Raw genomic sequence first — 19,005 nt, forward strand, 5'->3', positions numbered from 1 at the left:
TTTATTTTTTATTTTTATTTTCTCCCATTATGGATTATATTGTTTTCAAGGGTTGTTGTTGTTTTTTAGTTAACTTTTTTTTTTAAACAAAAAATTGCATAGTTGTTGTCGGACAGTGCCCATGCCATGCCCATACTCAACAGTTATGTAGCCTCCTTTACAGTTAACACATAGCCATAACATTAGCTGTGTGATGCTAACGAGGGACATTGGGCGACAGGTAATACAATACAAAAACAAACACGCTGTATTTACTCCTAACTACTCTACTACTCTACTATAAATATGTTCTGTAGTGTTGGTCTTTTCTGGTAAACGTTTTGCTATGGAAAAATTGTTAATATTGTAAAGTTAAATTCGTTTATTTTCTAAATGCTAATTAGCTAGCTAGCTAGCTAGCTAGCAAGCAAGCAATATTCTTACATTTTGGAAGGTTAATACTATCTTCTATATGATGAACAAAACTTTTGTATAACATACATTCATATTAACATATAACGTTGCTATCAAACCAATCCTAGCTGATATTTGCCACGTTGTTTAGGACTAGAAAAGAAGCATAAAAACATGCAAATCTAACATTTAAAATTAACTGTTGGCTTGAAAATTAGAAAATAAAAAATATTGATGCTTTATTGATACATATTGATATTTTTATTGTGCATATTGTTATTATTTTATTTTAGTTCTAATATTCTTTTGTTAACAGTAGTGGCAGGTGCAAGTGTGATGAGATGTTGGATTCAGATGACTGCGCACTATCCCTGGACAATCTCTTTTTTGAGAAACCCATCGTCCATAAAGTGTGAGTTAAAGGGTATTTACCGCTGTCACCTTTATTTATCAATTTAATCCCTAAACTTTAGCAATTTTTTTGGTAACAGGAAGCCATTATTACGCCAAGAGACGAGTCAATGGCAGGTGGAAATGCCCCCATCTTTGTCCCAGATCCCTGCCACTCAGGACATGCAACAGGAGGCAGAGTCATTCTCTACTCTATACTGTACGTTGGGACAGGATTAGAGAATTATTCTGCCGGTGTAAAATGCTCATCATCTAACTTTTACAGAATGATTTCTTTTTAATTTATGCTAAAATTGGGGACAGGAAACAGCCAGGACATAGTGCAGTGAACATTTTAATTATGTCCATCGGGAGTATTTGAGAGAAAACTGAAATATAGACTTTTAAACTAATGCAATACATATTTATGAAACATATTATAGTCCAAGAATAATTGCAACCTTTCGAATTTTGATCTGAAATAATTGCAGCCCTACTCACAGAAACACTAACGTATATTTTTTGCAGGTCTTTCGCAGGCGCCTCGGACGAAATTTGTACCTCCTTTCAAAAGGTCTAATGACTTCGACATCTTGCCCTCAGTCAAAAAACTTTCCTATCATTTTAACATTGATGACCATGGGACTAACGTGAGCCAGAGCAGCATCATCCAGAGCAACAACATGAGTTCCTCTGCTGATCTGTGGGGCGGCGGAGACTTCAGGGATTTTTTTGAAATGGGCAGAATCAAAGACGAAACCCCAGAAACATCAGGTTTTATGGCTGCCCATGCCGATAATAAGCTTTTGTCCCTGGACTACTGTGAGAGCCCCCCTCTACGGAAAAGGCAAGTCTTATGACGGGATTTTTAAAAAATGATGTTGTATTATTTACTGGAACTGGATTGTAGTTTTGTGTCCTAACATGTACATTATTACTGTGATCTAGTGTTGCACAGTATATTCTCATATTGTGCAGTCTATCGCTATCTCAATAGGTTGGGGGTCACAGTAAAGAGCCCTCAGTTTAATATCAAGGTGGAGTACCTGGGAGAATGGGAGAATTTTTAACTGTCAAAATGTAAATGTTTTGACCACCTGATGAAACAAAACTGGGAGTAATGGTGAACATCTTCTCTGTCAGAAAACATGAATGGTAGCAAATGTATTACAAATTAATAGAATGCGTACAATTACCGTACATCTTCTGGGACTGCATTTTGATGTAAAATAGGTATTATGAAATGATCATATATATATATCCCTATATATTCCTCTCTTTGCTGATCACAGCAACAAATCATTGTCTAGCAGGATTGTGCGTAGGCCAATGAGACAAGCTTTCCTGTTCACAGGGAACGAGGAGGAAGGGGAAGGAGCTAGATCATTTGCTTTTAAAAAATCTTTCTTTCTCTCTTCATATTGTGCAATCTTACGGACTTCAACTTTAATGTGACTACTTTGAAACACACTGTCCGGTTCCATTGTTGGCAGATGAAAGAACAATAATATATAATATAGTTTGACAATGAAAAAGCTAGTGTATGTCATATGCTTGGAAGGCTAGCAAGTTAAAAAGCTTCAAGTTCCTGCACTGTTTGAAGCACTGTTCACTTAGAGTTTGAGCTTTGTTTTTTTTTACATTTTCTTATCAGACAGAACTGACTCGTAAACAACATTTGTAGTTCCACATTGTATTTTTCCTGCTTGTATCGCCTATTGCACTGTCTGTCACTATGGTTACTGCCCACCAGGTGATGTCAATGTCTATAACATGAATTAAATCTTTTCGTAGCCTATTCAAGGTGCAGGTGGCGGATGATGAAGATGACTTGTCAAGCGCCTGTGACCTCACTAGCAACAGCCAGACGCCATTCAGACCTCCAACTTTTCCCGGTCCGGTTGCCATGGCTACAGCCCCACCTCCCCCTCCCCAGCTCCAGCCGCCGCTAAGGACCGACATTCACCAGGCAGTGCCCCCCGCCGCCGCACGCCTCCAGCCGGCATCGTCGGCCATCCAGGACACAAAGAGAGCGCTAGTCCCGCCCATGACACCTCGGCCGCTCTGCATACAAGGTGCCCTACGCCTAACCAGCCACTGCAGCACATTCAGGGCCGGCTGGTAGCTCTGTTTTTTTACTTAACACCCCTCACACAGCCTCTGTAGAGCGGCTGCTAATGGGCACGTGCGTGTCTAGAAGCAGCTGCCACGATGTGTTTGAGTGAGATGGGGTTAAGTGAGGTAAGCTGTGCCCGTCGACCGTCCCAAATGTTGTGATTCATCAAGGCGGGCAAGGGGAGGGTGGGAGGATAGTACTAAATTGAATGCAAACCTTTCTAGAAACACCTTTAAGAAAAGCCGAAGCAATTTATCGTGTATTTGATTTTAGGTCAAGCAAAATCAAGAAAGTGTGTTCCTGAACACTGTAGCGAAAAATACATTTGTGAATTATGTATGGCATGTGAAATTCAGCTGTACGGTATGGCAGCAAAGTGGCTACTACTCCTTTCTGCCTGGATGGGTTTCCGCCATTGACTCCGGTTTCCCCACATCGACCCCAAAACATGTATTATAGGATAATCCTCCAGATACTCTCAACCAAGATCTGGAGATGAAATTCCTTAATGTAACTACTACTCGGTTGTATTATGGTGCGATGATCTCTCTGTTCTTTTTCTAGGGTCATCTGAAGTTTTGAGACCAGTGTCTGAAATCCGTATCCTTTTGTTCCAATAAACACACAATTACAATACCTTTTCTATATATGCATTTCACCTGCAATTACTCCCTTAACCTACAAATAGCCTCCAGGTTCAGATCTGTCTTTGAGTTCCCCTTCTTCAACTATGTACAGTCCAAAGCCTTGGACGACGTAAGCACAATGAAATGTTACCCCACATGACAGCTTCTATTCCTCTCCATTCATTTTAAGGTATATTTTGCAGGTTTTTTACACCGGGAGGAATTTTGTGGCCTGCGCCCCGACTGGATCTGGGAAAACGGTGCTTTTCGAGCTGGCCATCATCCGTCAGCTGATGGAGACTTCAGAACCATGGGCCGACTTCAAGGCAGTTTACAGTAAATATAACGAGGGCTAAGTAATACAGATTATGTCATTGAGTACGACAAGTCAAAACATATCACGTATCGTTCACCAGTGCGAGGGTCGGCAAACATCAGGAATTCAAAAGTAATGTGTGTTTGAGACATTAGTTTTGCTTATTAATGTCCTTGCTTACTTCTGAGATTGCTTGACCAGACCTTTTGAGAGCAATGTAGTTGCTTTAATATGCTTGTAATAATTCAAAAAGCAAAAAGACTTAGTTATGAATTTCAGTCCTGCACATTAGTCCTAAAGCATTTCTTAGTTTTTATTCTCAGAATAACGAGACGAGTGGCCTCCAATCCCTTTTTTCTGTCAGCGCGTCATTGGTGACATTTTCCGCAGCACTCGGATGGTTTTCAAAGATTGCTTCAAGGGCACGTTTTAGACTGCAGAGCCTGCTGAGAGATGTGCTGTTGTTTGTTTCAGTGGCGCCCATCAAGGCCCTGTGCAGTCAGTGCTTCGAGAGCTGGAAAAGAAAATTCGGTCCGCTGGGCCTGAAGTGCAAGGAGCTGACGGGCGACACAGAGATCGACGACTTCTTCGAGATTCAGGACTCGCACATCATCCTGACCACTCCGGTTTGTGTCCACACAATAAGGAAATACTTTTACATTCTGACATTCGTACAAACCCTCAATTTCTCAAATTGTGTATGCCTTTATATTTGTTGGTGTGACATCACATCAATTTATTTAAATATAACCCCTATATTTGGCCGACAGTTGAAAGATTACATTGGGCACTTCTTGATAAGTTCAACTTAAAATGTTATTTTAGTGTATGGTTAGGAGGTTTGAGTCTTAAAGTTTGGTTGGAGCACCCTCCGCTGGTGGTAGGGGTTATTAAACATGCTTACAACTGTCTGGGAGTATTCATTTTTACCCAACAGCATGATAAAAAACCACAGCGCCTACTAATGAATTGTTTTACCATTTTAAGTAGACTAATAATGATTGTAGTTGTGTATTGTTTGCTGTCTACACCTTGCCCAGTGAGAACAGTTGAAAACTGGCACATTGACAGAAATGTTGATTAATTTGCATTATCCCTGTTCAAATAAACTAATAAAATAAAATAAGAAGAAATAAAACACTTAATTTTATTACTTATAAATAGGATAACTTGAATGTGAATGAAGCAAATAATGTTTTTGATGAGAAAACGATGCAAAATACGTATAGCCCCAAAAAAGTGAATTTTGCTTTATACTATGTCCCCTTTAGTATCATTATATTGATATATATATAGGTGTCCAGATGATAATTTGGAGATTATTGTGTGTGACATAACAACAATGGTCCGCAGTGTGGTTTTAAAGAGCATCTACCCTTTTTTAACATTATTTTAGAATATTTTGGCAATAGTCACTGTGTTAATCTCCTAGGAAAAGTGGGACAGCATGACACGAAAGTGGAAAGATAACTGTCTACTGGAGCTCGTCAGGCTGTTCCTCATTGATGAGGTGAGTAAATTAAGTGCCTACAGTTGCTTTTTTTGTTGTTGTTATGTAGCCGCCTGATACCAAACTCATATTATTTTCTATTGATAAAAATGCCACACCGATTAATCTACAACCCATGGGCTAGAAAAGCACATCTCTTTGGTCCTCATGGCGGGGAGTTGACATTGCTGTAGTACCAACCCCTGGTGGCCAGGTGCGACTCCAAAAACACTTTGTATTTGTAGTCTTTTCACCTCGCTAGCCCTGCTTAAAAGCCTGGCTCCAAAGAGTCTTTTTTTCTAAAAAAAATGCTATGACCCATGTCACAACGCTGGACAGGGCGTGTCATATTTTTAACTACACTTGTTTTTGTACATCAGCAAAAAAAAAAGTTTAAGCCTAAATCTATGACAGGCTCTGGAGCTCACTGGAGGCTTTGGGCTTCCTGCCTTTTGGGCCTTTTAAGGAACATTGTCTGTAGGAGGAGATTGAGCACCCATGTTATTTTCACAGACAACATGGACTCATTACCATGAATGGAGCTCTGTTGTTTACTATATCTATGCCTACAACCTATTGCATACACTGTATGTGTTGTTGCCCTAGGTTCATGTGGTCAAAGATGCGACCCGTGGAGCCACTCTGGAGGTGGTAGTGAGTCGCATGAAGACGGTGAATGCCTACAGAAGTGCTCAGAACCCAGAGGGCTCTGTGTCCATGAGGTTTGTGGCAGTGTCAGCCACTATTCCAAACATCACAGACGTGAGAACCTGCTCTGACTATGCACATACACCGTTAAGTCCACTAGGTGATATAGATTGTGTCTCACTCCTCAGATCGCGGACTGGCTGTGTGACAACGATGGCCCGGCCACTTACCTGAACATGGATGAGAGCCATCGCCCAGTGAAGCTGAGGAAGGTGGTGCTGGGCTTTCCCTGTACCCCAAACCAAACCGAGTTCAAGTTCGACCTAACTCTCAACTACAAGATGGCCAACATCATCCAGACGTACTCCGACCATAAGCCTAGTTTAGTGGTGTGTACAATTTCACTACGTCATAAGACCAGAGGTGGTTAAAGGGCTTGCTTTCATTACTTGAATAAAAGTACAGAATATTACTCCAATACAAGCAAAAGTTGTTCAACCAAATTAAGATTTATGTGAAAGTAATAATATTGCAGTACAAAATACTGAAGCATTCAAAGTGTTGTGAATAATAACTTTTTAGTTTTAAAAATATGAAAATTGTGCCCAAATTCACCCTCTGTCTGATACTGTCAATAGTCTGGTGACATGACAGCAGCAAACCTTCTTCCTTGTCATGAGTCAGAGGCATTGACAGATGATCTGCAAAGCGCCACCTACTGTCCTGGAGTGTGAATCAAGTATTTTAACTGGGGCAAAATATGCTGCCAGTTTATCCTTGTTACTTTGGAACCTTTGTAGAAATGTAGTGGAGTAGAAAGTAGTATCTTTATCCAGGACAATCTCTTTGCAATCAATTCTTTGGTCAATCTCAGTAATCGTCATAGGACTTTATAATCAACAGGTTTACAGCCATTTCTTTGGCAGAAACAGTACCTAGTTTGAAAAATGAAACTGAAGGAAAGCATTTGTTTTTGTTTGAGCTGAGATTTGAATAAAAGATGTATCTAATTTTATGAATCAGCAAGATGTATTTCATGTATTATGAAAAAAAAAAATCTAATCAAAAATTGAGATTGATCAATATGGAGAAGTGGAGTTAAAATAGTAAATAATATTTTTTAAATAAATTAGATAATAAATGATATAATAGATTATATAATGCCATGTGGGACTGCAAAATGTATTACAATCAATTTCAAGAAATTACAAGCAGTCACTGAACTGATACAGTAGTACTAGCTGCACTAGTTTGTCATTTATTTTACAAAAATTGATTTGTTTCTTACATTCTTGCAATAATAAATTATATGAACATTTCCAGACGATCTTTCAATGATTTGATGACAATGTCTCTCCAGTTTTGCTCCACTCGAAAAGGAGCTCAGCAGGCGGCAGCTGTTTTGGCAAAGGATGCTCGCTTTCTGATGACTGTGGAGCACAAGCAAAGGTTTGTCTCATAAACCTCCATCATTTTCCTGGTCATCTCTTTGCTGACTTGCTGCATCGGCCAATGTCTTTCAGGCTGATGAAATACGCCAACTCCATTCTGGACTCCAAACTAAGAGGTAGAGAAGTGTGTTTGCATTCCATTTTCTTTTCTTTTCTTTTCTTTTCTTTTCTTTTCTTTTCTTTTCTTTTCTTTTCTTTTCTTTTCTTTTCTTTTCCTTTCCTTTCCTTTCCTTTCTTTCTTTCTTTCTTTCTTTCTTTCTTTCTTTCTTTCTTTCTTTCTTTCTTTCTTTCTTTCTTTCTTTCTTTCTTTCTTTCTTTCTTTCTTTCTTTCTTTCTTTCTTTCTTTCTTTCCAATTTACAGTCACTGTCTATTGTAGATATCCTGGTGCTTGGAGTGGGGTATCATCACGCTGGAGTCGATTTGTCGGACAGGAAGCTGATTGAAATGGCTTTCATCGAGGGGGATCTTCCTGCCCTGTGTAAGAACTGAGCAAGAGTGATTTTGAATTTTCTATATTTTTCTAAAGAATATTAAGACTAAATTATTCAGCAAAATGTGCCATTATGTATGAAACTGTAACGTGAACATGTTCAAATTCATATTACCAACTAAAATGGACAATTATGTTTTGAGGTTGAACACAACTTTCAATAATTAATTGCAATTTAGTGTTTTAGTGTTAGTGCATGTATCTCTTTAGTCACCACCAGGACCCTCGCGATGGGGGTGAATCTTCCCGCTCATTTGGTGGTGATCAAGTCCACGATGCAGTACGTGGCCGGAGCCTGTGAGGAGTACAGCGATGCAGACCTGCTGCAGATGATCGGTCGAGCAGGACGTCCGCAAGTAAGCGAAAATGATCGATGAATCTGTGTGACAGGCACAACTGCTACCAATCACAATTCACACACACCACTTTTATACTTGGGCAGGTGTCGTGATAAGAGGACTAGACTTTTAGGTGTGGACATTCTAACCACTGAGCCATTGTCGGCCTCCTGTCATACATCAGTAACATTTGCTAGTGTAACTTTAATTTTTTAGCCACAGCTTTTATTCTGAATTTTATGCAGCCTACAATGTCATGTTCTAGACTGTGAGAGCAAAATATACATGGTTAATTCAGATGCTTATCTGCTAGCTGCTATTGCTAACGTTAACATTTTCAGACCCAAAGAATCATTTATTAGGCCAAATGCTGAGCATGTATAATTACATAATTACATTTTTTTAATGTATAATAAAAAAATAAAAATAAATAAAAAAAGAGTGGTGCGCACTGAATGGGTGCTGCTGCCGGATTCTCTCTCATCGAATGCAATTTCTCCATCTGTGAGATCAATAAAGTACCATCTTATCTTATCTTATCTTATCTTATTAGGCTAAATATTTACAGATTAAAAAAGTCACAAATGGCATAATAAACGACCACTATGTGGAGCTATTTCCCCTAATAATGAGAGTAGCAATAACCTTGCTTTCATTTTTTCCCCATTAAAAATAAAAAAAAATATTGTTTCTGCCAATGAACTGATGTGTTCCTGACGCTGGCTTAAAATATTTTTTCCAATGAGAAAAAAAGTGTCCACAGACAGATGTCCGCATTCTTGTGTTCCCCTTTGATCAGACTGGATGTGCATGTTTTTTTGTTTTCTAACGCTATTGAAATATTTTGTCCCCAGAACAATAAATGATCCGATATTTTGCATCTGCCGCCATAGAGCGAAAGAAAATGTTTTCACCCGAGTGGGCGGGGACTGAGCAAAAGTGCCCGGATGTTGCTCCCATCTATTCACCTTATTCTGGAAGTTTACATGGACGCCGCCATGAATTGTGCCCGCCCCTTCACTCCTATTACAGTAGCTTACATGGGACTGGAGAAGTCAAGATAAAATAAGTTCTATACGAACACAAAGCTGTTTTCAGGCTGCGCAGAGAAGCAGTACAGTGTCGACACGTTGGTGCAAATGAACATTGGACATTTTAAACAAATCAATCTACTAAACATCAGATTTTAGCGGCGAATATTCTCCGCTTAATGACCGGACGTTGCGCTCTACCAGAAGTGTCAATACAATGGAAGTGCCAACCCGTGGTAAAACAAGGCAAAGGTGGGCGGGGCGGAACAAGGTGAATACCAGATCAAAGAGACAAATACTGATTTTACTACAGTACATAGTCGGGGCTTGAATATCATGGTTTACTGTTAAATTCACCTTTATCCATTTTTTCCCGCTCTTGAGTTCGACACCTCGGCGACTGCGGTGATCATGACCAAGTTCCGAACCAGAGACAAGTATCTGAACCTGATGAACGGGATGGAGATTATTGAAAGCAGGTATCGCCGATCCTTGCTCTAAAACTCACACAAGCTGCTCAAACATCTGACGGCTGTCTATTTCTCAGCTTACATGGAAATCTCGTGGAGCACCTGAACGCTGAAATAGTTCTCCAGACCATAAGTGACGTCAACATGGCTTTGGACTGGATACGCTCCACATTTCTGTACATAAGGGCCCTCAAGAACCCCACACACTACGGTCAGTGAGTCCAGGTGCCACTATGTTGGTGACTAAGCATTTGTAAATTGGAATTGGTAAATACTTCACTCATCATTTGTAAAAAATATTTCCAAAGCATTTCTCATCATTTGCAATTCACTTAAAAGCAAGAAAATAATGATGAAGAAGTTTAGCCCCTTTCTGTCACTGTTTTCAGGTTTCTCTGCCGATTTGGACCAACAAGGGATTGAGTCCAAGTTACAAGGTAGGCATAATGGATTTAAAGGAAAAAAGGGGACAATGAAAACAGAATAGATAAGTACAGAATTGTGTCAGCTCATCATTGTAACAGCTCACATTCAAGAACAACAACAACAACAAATTAAAATATGTAATAGTCTGTCTGTCTGTAATGGTTCATAGTTCATATGTCCAATAGTTTTTTATGTCTGTGGATGATGTTTTAGGCGTACTTCCTGTTTGCCAGTGTAGGATAAAGGCTACTTCCTGTGCATATTTTAATTTAAAGGTACACTGCGTAACATTTTGGACTATACTGTTGCCGGCAAAACAAAACATGCTCCTAGTGACCAGCAAAACAATTCATTCATCATATTTACAAACACAAGGAAACGTAAATAAATGTCCAGCTGAGTGCATTACATAGAAATTCGTTCAGTTCTTGGTGTTATTTTAACAGTTGTTAGTGTCAATGTAACGTTAGCCTTTAGCTTCGTGGCTAAACACAGAAGTCTACTCCGGTATTTGCGTTCTAAGTAAAGTTTGTAACAGCTGCTTGTTTTCTGCCACGTGTGTTTTAGATATATTTATTTTAACATGACACGGCTAACTCTCCATAGGAAGTAAACAGGGGCAGGAAACAGTTGTTACGCTAGGAAGTTAGCATCATGTTGCTAATGTAATAATGTCAAATTGAACCTGATATGAACTCACAAAGCTACTAACTACTCAGCTATCCTGCCCTTTCTCACTTTTTTACTGTAAAAGCGAGGCAACGGGAATACCACAACCTCAAGGTGTACTGCGCACAATACAGCCACATCTTAAAGCATAAAAATAACCAGATTTACCAGTATTTTGCCCCAAAATGTTAATGAATGCAAACCTTTATGATTAGCTAACATAATGCAATTTGAAAAGTCTGACCTGAAGAGTGTGGAGATGTTGAGAACGTTCTGTGTGCTGGACAAAAGGCAATTTGGTTCTACAGTTTGTTACTTTGAACTTTTAGTTAGATATTGACCAGTGTCTGCATACTTTAAGTCCATTTCGCGGTGAAATGGCTGTCCCACTCCTCATGGGAAGTGTCTTGGGTGATGGCCTGGTCCTTGGCCTTGATAAACACCGAGTCAGAGGTATAGAAGGCAAGTTCGTCTTGTGGTGGGTCAGTGTCCTTCCATGTCAAGACTAGGGGCCAAACCTCCCAGTCATGGCCCAAAAACAGTATCACTTTCTCTCAATCCCAGGAATGTACATCATTATGACGAAAGTGCAAACGGGGGGTTCGGGGGCGTCCCTTCGGAAATTTTGGGGGGAACTGACAGAATTGATTTTGCCTGTGAGCCTGACGTTGTGTACACTGACTCATGGTTTGTCACCTGCTTCAAAGGCTACAAATAAGAGCTTTTAAAAAGTGCTCTTAATTTAAAGTTATCTTTGAAGCTAAGCACACATTTTGCAAACTGATCCTATGTGTATGCTAACTACTGCTGCTATTACCTCCCTTTGATTAGAGCTGTGTCTCAAAAACCTCAATGCTCTGTCGTCCATCGGGCTGATCCACATGGATGAAGATATCAATATCAAGTCCACAGGTGTGAAATAAGACATGTATTATTATTTTACCCACAGCTCATGAATAAATACATTTTCTGATTGCTCCTGCTTAGAGCCCGGGAGGTTGATGGCTCGTTACTGCGTGGCCTTCGAGACAATGAAGCAGTTCAGCCAAGTGTCGGGCACTGAGAGCCTATCTGACCTGGTAGCTATTTTACATGTTTACGCCCTCACGTGATGAAAACTGAGCAGTATTTATGTGTTCAGTAAGTTCGTGTAGCTTAGGGATGCAAAGCGTAGTAGAGAGGAAAACAAACCTCAAATGATGTATAGAAGAGTTGTGCTATTTGTAATGAATAAGTACTTGAATTCATGGTACACTAAAATACTAATAAGTAACAAAGCTTGTTTGTGATGTTGTTAGACGCAGCTGGTGTCCAAGAGCAAAGAGTTCAGTGACATCCAGCTCCGTATGAACGAGAAGAGGCTGCTGAATACTTTGAACCGGGACAGGAACCGCACCACCATCAGGTCAGTGCAACGCAACTCAACCTCGGTCACAGTTTTTATTTTTGCAGACTAAATCTAAAGAAAAAGCAGCAAAGTGAAATATCAATAAATCATCAATAAATATAAACTTAAAATGACCTGCAACTGATTTGGCAGCACATTGTTCTTTGGAAACAATAATATCCAGTCTCCATAGCGTCTTATGTATAAAACATACTAACCTTTTTAAACAATGTTATGCTTGTATTAGTTTACCAGCTCTCCCTCAGATGTTAATGCTCCTGGGTCCATTTAAAATCTACTCAATGAACTGAATCTGGATTATAAAACCTAAATCGCAATCATTACTTGTTTGAAAGATCGCAGTTATATCTTTCCCAAATCTTGTAGGCCTTGTTGTACTGCTTTATATTTTTGAGTTGTTTTGCCCCGCTCCAGGTTTCCTATGGAGGGAAAGATCCGAACCAATGACATGAAAGTGAACTGGTCGGTCCTCAAGCATTTAACTTTACTTTTTCATTCAAGTTTTCTTTCCTGTTCCACACACTTTGTACCTTGTTTATGTAGCCTTATCCAGGCCCAGCTGGGGTCCATCACCATCCAGGAGTTCGGACTCACCCAGGACACAGCCAAGATCTTCAGGAATGGGCTGCGCATTGTGAGATGTATGTCCAGTCTAAATAGTCTGTGTGGTTACTGTACGATAGATTTAAATTCACTTTGTTGTTAGATGTATATCTAGTATGCGTATCGGGACTCATTCATGAAAGGCTCTTAGCACAAATGTGTTCCTATGGCCTTCTTACGCAGATGTCTTTCACATACTGTGTTCTTAGATGAAAGTGTTCTTCTGGAAGAACAAATCCTTAGGACATTCAGTGGGACAAAAAAATCATCAGTTTTAGAATATTATCACAGTGAAAATTAATCTAAAAATTAAAATTCCTTTCTCATGGTTTATTTCCGCAAATTATTACATTTTATTTCAATTGAGAGAGAGATTTTTTAAGAACATTAAAACAGTAAAGGTTAAATAATTTACTTTAAAGGTGCATTTTGGTACGTTTGACGCAAAACACAAAACATTCATGTTAGTGCGTACTGGACTTTTAGTGATCCAGTGCTTTTATGGGTAGTTAGCACGGCCCCTTTTTCATCACAGTGACCTCTATGACACTTGAGGATCTATTGTTTTTTAGGATTAAGACAAAGAAAACCCCCTATATTGCAATTCTAGTAAAACTCCAGCAGTGTGGTCCCTACACTTAAAATTATAAATGTGTCACACAGATAGAACTAGGCACCCCATCAGGTAGTGTTAAACCCTGAGAAAACTACTACCACTGTATCCTGAGGGTCATAATACTGAACTTAATGATCCCTCTATGGATGTGGTCGATGTGTCTAAGCCACCAAACATGTAGGAATCTGTGATCCAGGACAGCTTCAGGGGAGGCTACAGATCCCAACTCACCTGAGTCAAAAGTGACAAGATCACAGACGGAGGCGGCCAACACTACACAACAGCGATTGAGCAGCGATTGTGCAGCTGAGGGAACTGTTTCAGTAATAGTACCAGGTACTAATGCAAACCTTCCTGAAGAGGAGAATCTCAACGTTATTGAAGCAGGCAAAGCAGATAGTTCAAAAGTCAAAGTAAAGGAGGGAGGGAGTCTCAGGACATCACCACAGATGATCACGGCCAGGGTACCCTGCCAGCGGAGAATCTTTCAAAGTCCCAAGCAGAGACTCCGGAAGAGATTTTCACAGGAGCTTCAGTGACTGTGGTAAATAATAAATCACAAATCATTTCGGAAACAAAGTCCAACAGAAAATGCACAACAGAAGGCAATGTATCAGATTATCTTGCCGACCTCAACACTGAGCATTTATTCAGAGCCTCAAACAGAAGGAAGCTAAGAAGCTAGAGACGCCGTCAGCAAGGCAAAAATCTTTTAAATACAGAGGATGAGGTGAACAAGGCTCAGGGCTCAACAGTCAGTTCACCAAGTTGAAGGAGCCTGACAAACAGAGATTTGTTGAAGTAAATGAAGAAGACCAGGAACCTTCAGCAAAGGCCCAGGACACTACAGAGGAGGACCTGCTGGTGCCAGTAATCCCAAAGACTGCAATTCTTGTGTCAATATATTTTGAATTTAAAACATATATATAAAACAAACAAAATACAGTTACTTCAGAATGTTTCTCAAGTACATGAGTACTGAGTACGCTATGCTGCTATGTTGGAACAAACTGGCCTTTTAATTCATTTCTCATGGATTGATTCCAAAAATGAGCATGTTGTGGCTGTTTTGACTCTTCTCTCCAAAGGCTTGCGGGAGTTTCTGGGCCCGACGCTGAAGACGGGCTTCACTGCTGTGCACAACGCCCTGGTACTGTCTAAGTGTTTCCGAGCCAAACTATGGGAAGACTCTCCCTACGTCTCCAGGCAGCTGGAGAAAATAGGTGGGTAAATATTTACAGAAGAAGCTACACGCACAACTGGACGGTCAACAATATGGCGATGAGTGTTCTCTGTGTCCCAGGCCCGAGTTTGTCCACCGCCATGGTCAACGCTGGACTCACCACCTTCAGTCGAATCGAGAACACTAACGCCAGAGAGATTGAACTGGTCAGTCTGGGCTTATTATTCAGCCTCGAGCATTTTATATACAAAACATAATCATATTTAGTTTACAAAATACACTGCTTTCTTACTCCACTTTTCAGATCCTAAACCGGCACCCACCATTTGGAAACCTGATTAGAGAGTCTGTCATCCACCTGCCGAAGTACGAGGTCACTGTCGAGCAGGTGCAGCCATTTTACTTTCTCTCATTTCATTCTTTCATTTAATGACCTGTATTGCCTGGCTACATCCTGGGTGTGACTACAAACCAGATGCGGCAATTACATTTTTCGAGATGCTTTCATTTGCATTGCATCTATATTAAAATGTACTTATTTCAAGAAAAAGAGAAGGGGAAAAAATGATGTAATGCCTTGTCTATCTTATTTTACTATGCCTTACAACAGCTCCCGAGGTACAGCCCCGTTGCTGCGGAGATCGTTGTCAAAGTGCTCTTAAAAAACCTGTCCCAGCTGCAGACAAAGAGAACCGCCTCTGACCAGCACTACAGCTCTCTCATCATCGGAGACGCCGACAACAACGTGGTCTACATCCAGAAAGTCACGTAGGATTGCTGTCGATGTTTCTATTGTGTGAACGATGAAGCAAGGGGAAGATGGAATGATCTCCATACGGGATGAAGTTAACCACCCTTTCTTCTCCAAACGGATCTTTGCTCTCTCCAATTGGACGAAAATAAGGGCACAGGATATCATGAAAAGCACTTCTGTCCAACTGTTAATCTCGGATTGATCATTCTTTAGGGCTGTATTGCAGCCAGAGGCACAGGGTACATTTCATAGGTAGAATGGAGAACAAATTTGGGAGGAAAACACAACACCATCTGTGAAGCTGAAGTTAAGAAGCAAACGGCTTCTGTGAAGGGGTGATGATCGTAAACACTCATGGATGACCTCCAGAGGTGCAGTCTAAAGGTTTTGCCTTCCTGACCTAAACATCATTGATATGTGGACGGATTTTTGAAGGAAGAATGGGCATAAATCCCTCATGCTGGAGCCTAGAAAAGTGTTTAAAGCTGTGATACAAAAGGCCACACTTTTGCTTTGGCCTTTTTTCCTTTCAAGTTATTTTGAAAATGTAAAAGATGAAAATGAAAGCAGATTTTTGTTTATGTTATTGGAATGTCTCATTTGGCCTTTGGAGATAATTTCATCTTCCACATTGATCCAGGGTGCCTAAACTTCCTCACCCCATTGTATCAACATGCCCTTTTTAGTGATTTGGTGCTGCTGAAGTGTGGGACGTGGTCGAAGCGTATTGAGCTGTCCAGAGCTTCCAAAGGTCCAGAGATTACCGTGCACCTTATTAGCGGGGATTACGGTAAAAACACATATAGCTGAATCATTAAATGTGCTTCCTATTCATGATAGCTTGGCCTTTTACGTCATTATCTGCTCCTCAGTGGGACTGGACGTTCAGCAGAAGTTCAGCGTGTACTTCTCAGGAGCCAGAGGAGGAACTAACCAAAGCTACACACAAGGCGTGAATGTGAAGCAAGAGCCGCCAGAGCGCCGAGAATACGGCGCCGCCACTCAAGGTCGGATTCTCTCTCAGCGTTACTGGATAAGTACGCTTCAGAAGTGCTCCAAGTGTTCAAAAATGTTTTTCAACAGATTTTGGCAACAAAAGGGAGTGCAACCACTTGTGCAAGAACAAGGACCTGTGCGCCCATGACTGCTGTAAGTACAGTATAAAAAGGAAGGATTTGAAGTGAAAAATATGTCAGACACACCGCACACAGTGGAGTTTTTACACACCCACACATAGAAAAAAATATGAACTGAGAATGTAATTAAATAATGAACAAACCTAAAAAGTCCCTGGACCCTGACCTGTAGTTATTGGCAAAAATCCCTCCTCGAATTATATTTCTCAATTACTGTAACCAGTTAAAGACATAAAAGTAGGGCCCTCATAAAAATCCTATAATGCAAATCAGCCTTTATGTGCCTAATTTTGAAATGTATTATCTGTCACACCCAGTACAAATTCTTGATTAGTCCCTATTGGCGCAAACATAGAAGTCAGGATTGTTTTCATCATTTCTATTTTATTTGAAGTTGTTTTTTTGTTGAACAAGAAAGTACAGTGATGCATTTAATAAGATCTACTTTTTGTGTTGCTTAGGTAAAATAGGTGTTACCATTCCAAAGAAACGTGCAAACCTGGAGTTCTCTTCATATCTGACTGACCTGAGGACCCGATGTGACACAATGATCCAAACACCAGCCAAGCGGCTCAAGGTCACACTGTCGAAGAAACAATAAAAATAATAAAATAAACATATTTCTATGTTAAAGTTAAATCTTATATTTACCTGTTCTTAGATGAAGATGGAGATGGAGGAGCCGAGCTGTAGCAAAATGCAGGATTTTGCTTATCGACCCAAAGGGAAAATGCCTGTTGTTCCAAGGTAAAGTGCACATGTCATCAAAAATCATGACTTGTATTTATGTCATATTATGAACGTGCTTGACATACTTGAAGATACAGAGGAAGTTTCGATGAGGCTCCCTCCAAGCCTCACATTGAGACTGTGGATTTGACCCAAGAACACGACACGCACAACCTCTACGAAGGTAAAAATAAAAGCTACATTCATTCTGTTTATTTACTGTAATCATGATTGTATTTCAAGGTTATGAAGAAAACTGTGGTGAGGTTTTGGACACGAAGCCTCCCATCTATGAAAGTTACTACAAAGGTTAGACCAAACTTCATATGAGAGAGAATTACAAAACGAGGCACTGTTTGAGATGGTTTTGATGTGGAAATTCAGTACAAGAAAGCAGATATCTCCCATTCCTGCTTTCACCACCAGATGTCACTGTAAAGTCACTGTGGACATGCTGTGATTTTAGCAAAGTAGAAAAAAGTACTATGTTGACAGAAAGTATGTGTTTAAAGGCACTGCTTCAGGTTTTTTGGACTTTAGGCAGTTTTCATAAGGGTTGCATGATCAGAAATTAAACGTGGTTTGTATCTCTCCTTTATTCTTCCAAACCAGGAGTCACCACGGGTCGCTCACACTTCCCTGCACCCAGTACCTCCAGGCGGCCCGCTGCAGGCTCAAGCCGGGAGCCATTTTACCAACACATTTCGCAGCTCCCGGCCATCAACTTCGACCTGGGGAACGAGTGGGAGGACTTTGACGAGGAGAACTTGGTCAATGCCAGCGAAGCATTAGGGAGCGCCTCATCTGTGCAGTACAACAACATGGGTAGTTTATAATGTGTATTATTATGTCATGATTTCAGACTGAAAAATAATTGACAAAAATTCCAAGGGTTTGCAGCTCCATCTGTGCCGTGTGTCCCACCTTTCGCGACACCAATGAGGTACAAAATGAACAGTAGCTATAACCTTAAAGTGCCTACAATTAATGAAGTTGTGTTGTGTTTGTTTAGACCAAATCCAGCTTACATAAAATCTGAAATCGTCAGCCCGAGACCTTCCTGCTCAGCTGTGGTTCACCCTCAAAACAGGCTCACTCTGGACTTGGGTAAAAAGGTAAGGCTTGAAATGTTACACACGTCTGTCCTAATCTAGAAGTAATCATATGTATTTGTGTTCATAGGTCCTTGGGCAAAAGCCAAGGGTATTTAGCGAGGAGGTGGCGGTGAAAACTCCAGACTTTAGGTCGAGCCAGATCCCACTGACCAACAGCTTAGGGTTCTTCTCACAAATGGGTGCAGCGGACGTACACGACCAGTCGACTCACATCAGCAGGTAAAGAAATCACTGGCGTTTAATCGATCCGCCACTGTGGTACGAGTTAAACCTTTTTTCCACAGCATTGTGATCAAAGAAGAGGAGGCGTTTCTTGGAATTTTTGATGGCCTATTTTAGCTCTGCGTACTGGTTTAATTTATTTATTTATTCACTTATTTATCTATTAATCTTATTTATTATTATAAGCTTTCAAATGTCCAGTTTGGTTTGTTCACACGTTCTTTCTTGAATAAAATGTATTTATTTTAACATTTAAGGTTTTGTCATTTGTAATGTTATTTGACTGTTACATTAAAAGGTGTCGAGCAATACATTTTTTTCAATTTACTTTGAAACATTTCACTTTTCATCCGAAAAGCTTATTCAAAAAACAAACATGTAAGTA

The 19,005-nt window shown here is 40.2% G+C and overlaps 1 protein-coding gene across 1 annotated transcript; it reads left to right on the forward strand.

Moving 5' to 3' along the window:
• Nucleotides 1-734: 734 nt before the first annotated feature.
• hfm1 (helicase for meiosis 1) lies at nt 735-18,737 on the forward strand (the record flags this gene model as incomplete). The annotated part of the gene is made up of 39 exons (XM_079568798.1): nt 735-805; nt 885-1,003; nt 1,312-1,630; nt 2,578-2,858; nt 3,464-3,499; nt 3,588-3,655; nt 3,729-3,861; nt 4,316-4,467; nt 5,274-5,351; nt 5,937-6,092; nt 6,167-6,367; nt 7,339-7,427; nt 7,502-7,545; nt 7,807-7,908; nt 8,131-8,276; nt 9,674-9,768; nt 9,837-9,970; nt 10,149-10,196; nt 11,686-11,766; nt 11,842-11,933; nt 12,153-12,259; nt 12,677-12,724; nt 12,806-12,903; nt 14,570-14,704; nt 14,785-14,870; nt 14,969-15,052; nt 15,275-15,432; nt 16,105-16,208; nt 16,291-16,425; nt 16,502-16,567; nt 17,016-17,131; nt 17,216-17,301; nt 17,376-17,467; nt 17,527-17,592; nt 17,896-18,108; nt 18,175-18,226; nt 18,296-18,398; nt 18,466-18,617; nt 18,683-18,737. 39 exons carry the CDS (start codon nt 735-737, stop codon nt 18,735-18,737), a joined length of 4,401 nt encoding a protein of 1,466 aa, XP_079424924.1.
• Between the last annotated feature and the right edge of the window lie 268 nt (nt 18,738-19,005).

This window comes from Gobius niger (assembly GCF_951799975.1).
Source record: "Gobius niger genome assembly, chromosome: 13".
Taxonomy (NCBI): Eukaryota; Metazoa; Chordata; class Actinopteri; order Gobiiformes; family Gobiidae; genus Gobius; species Gobius niger.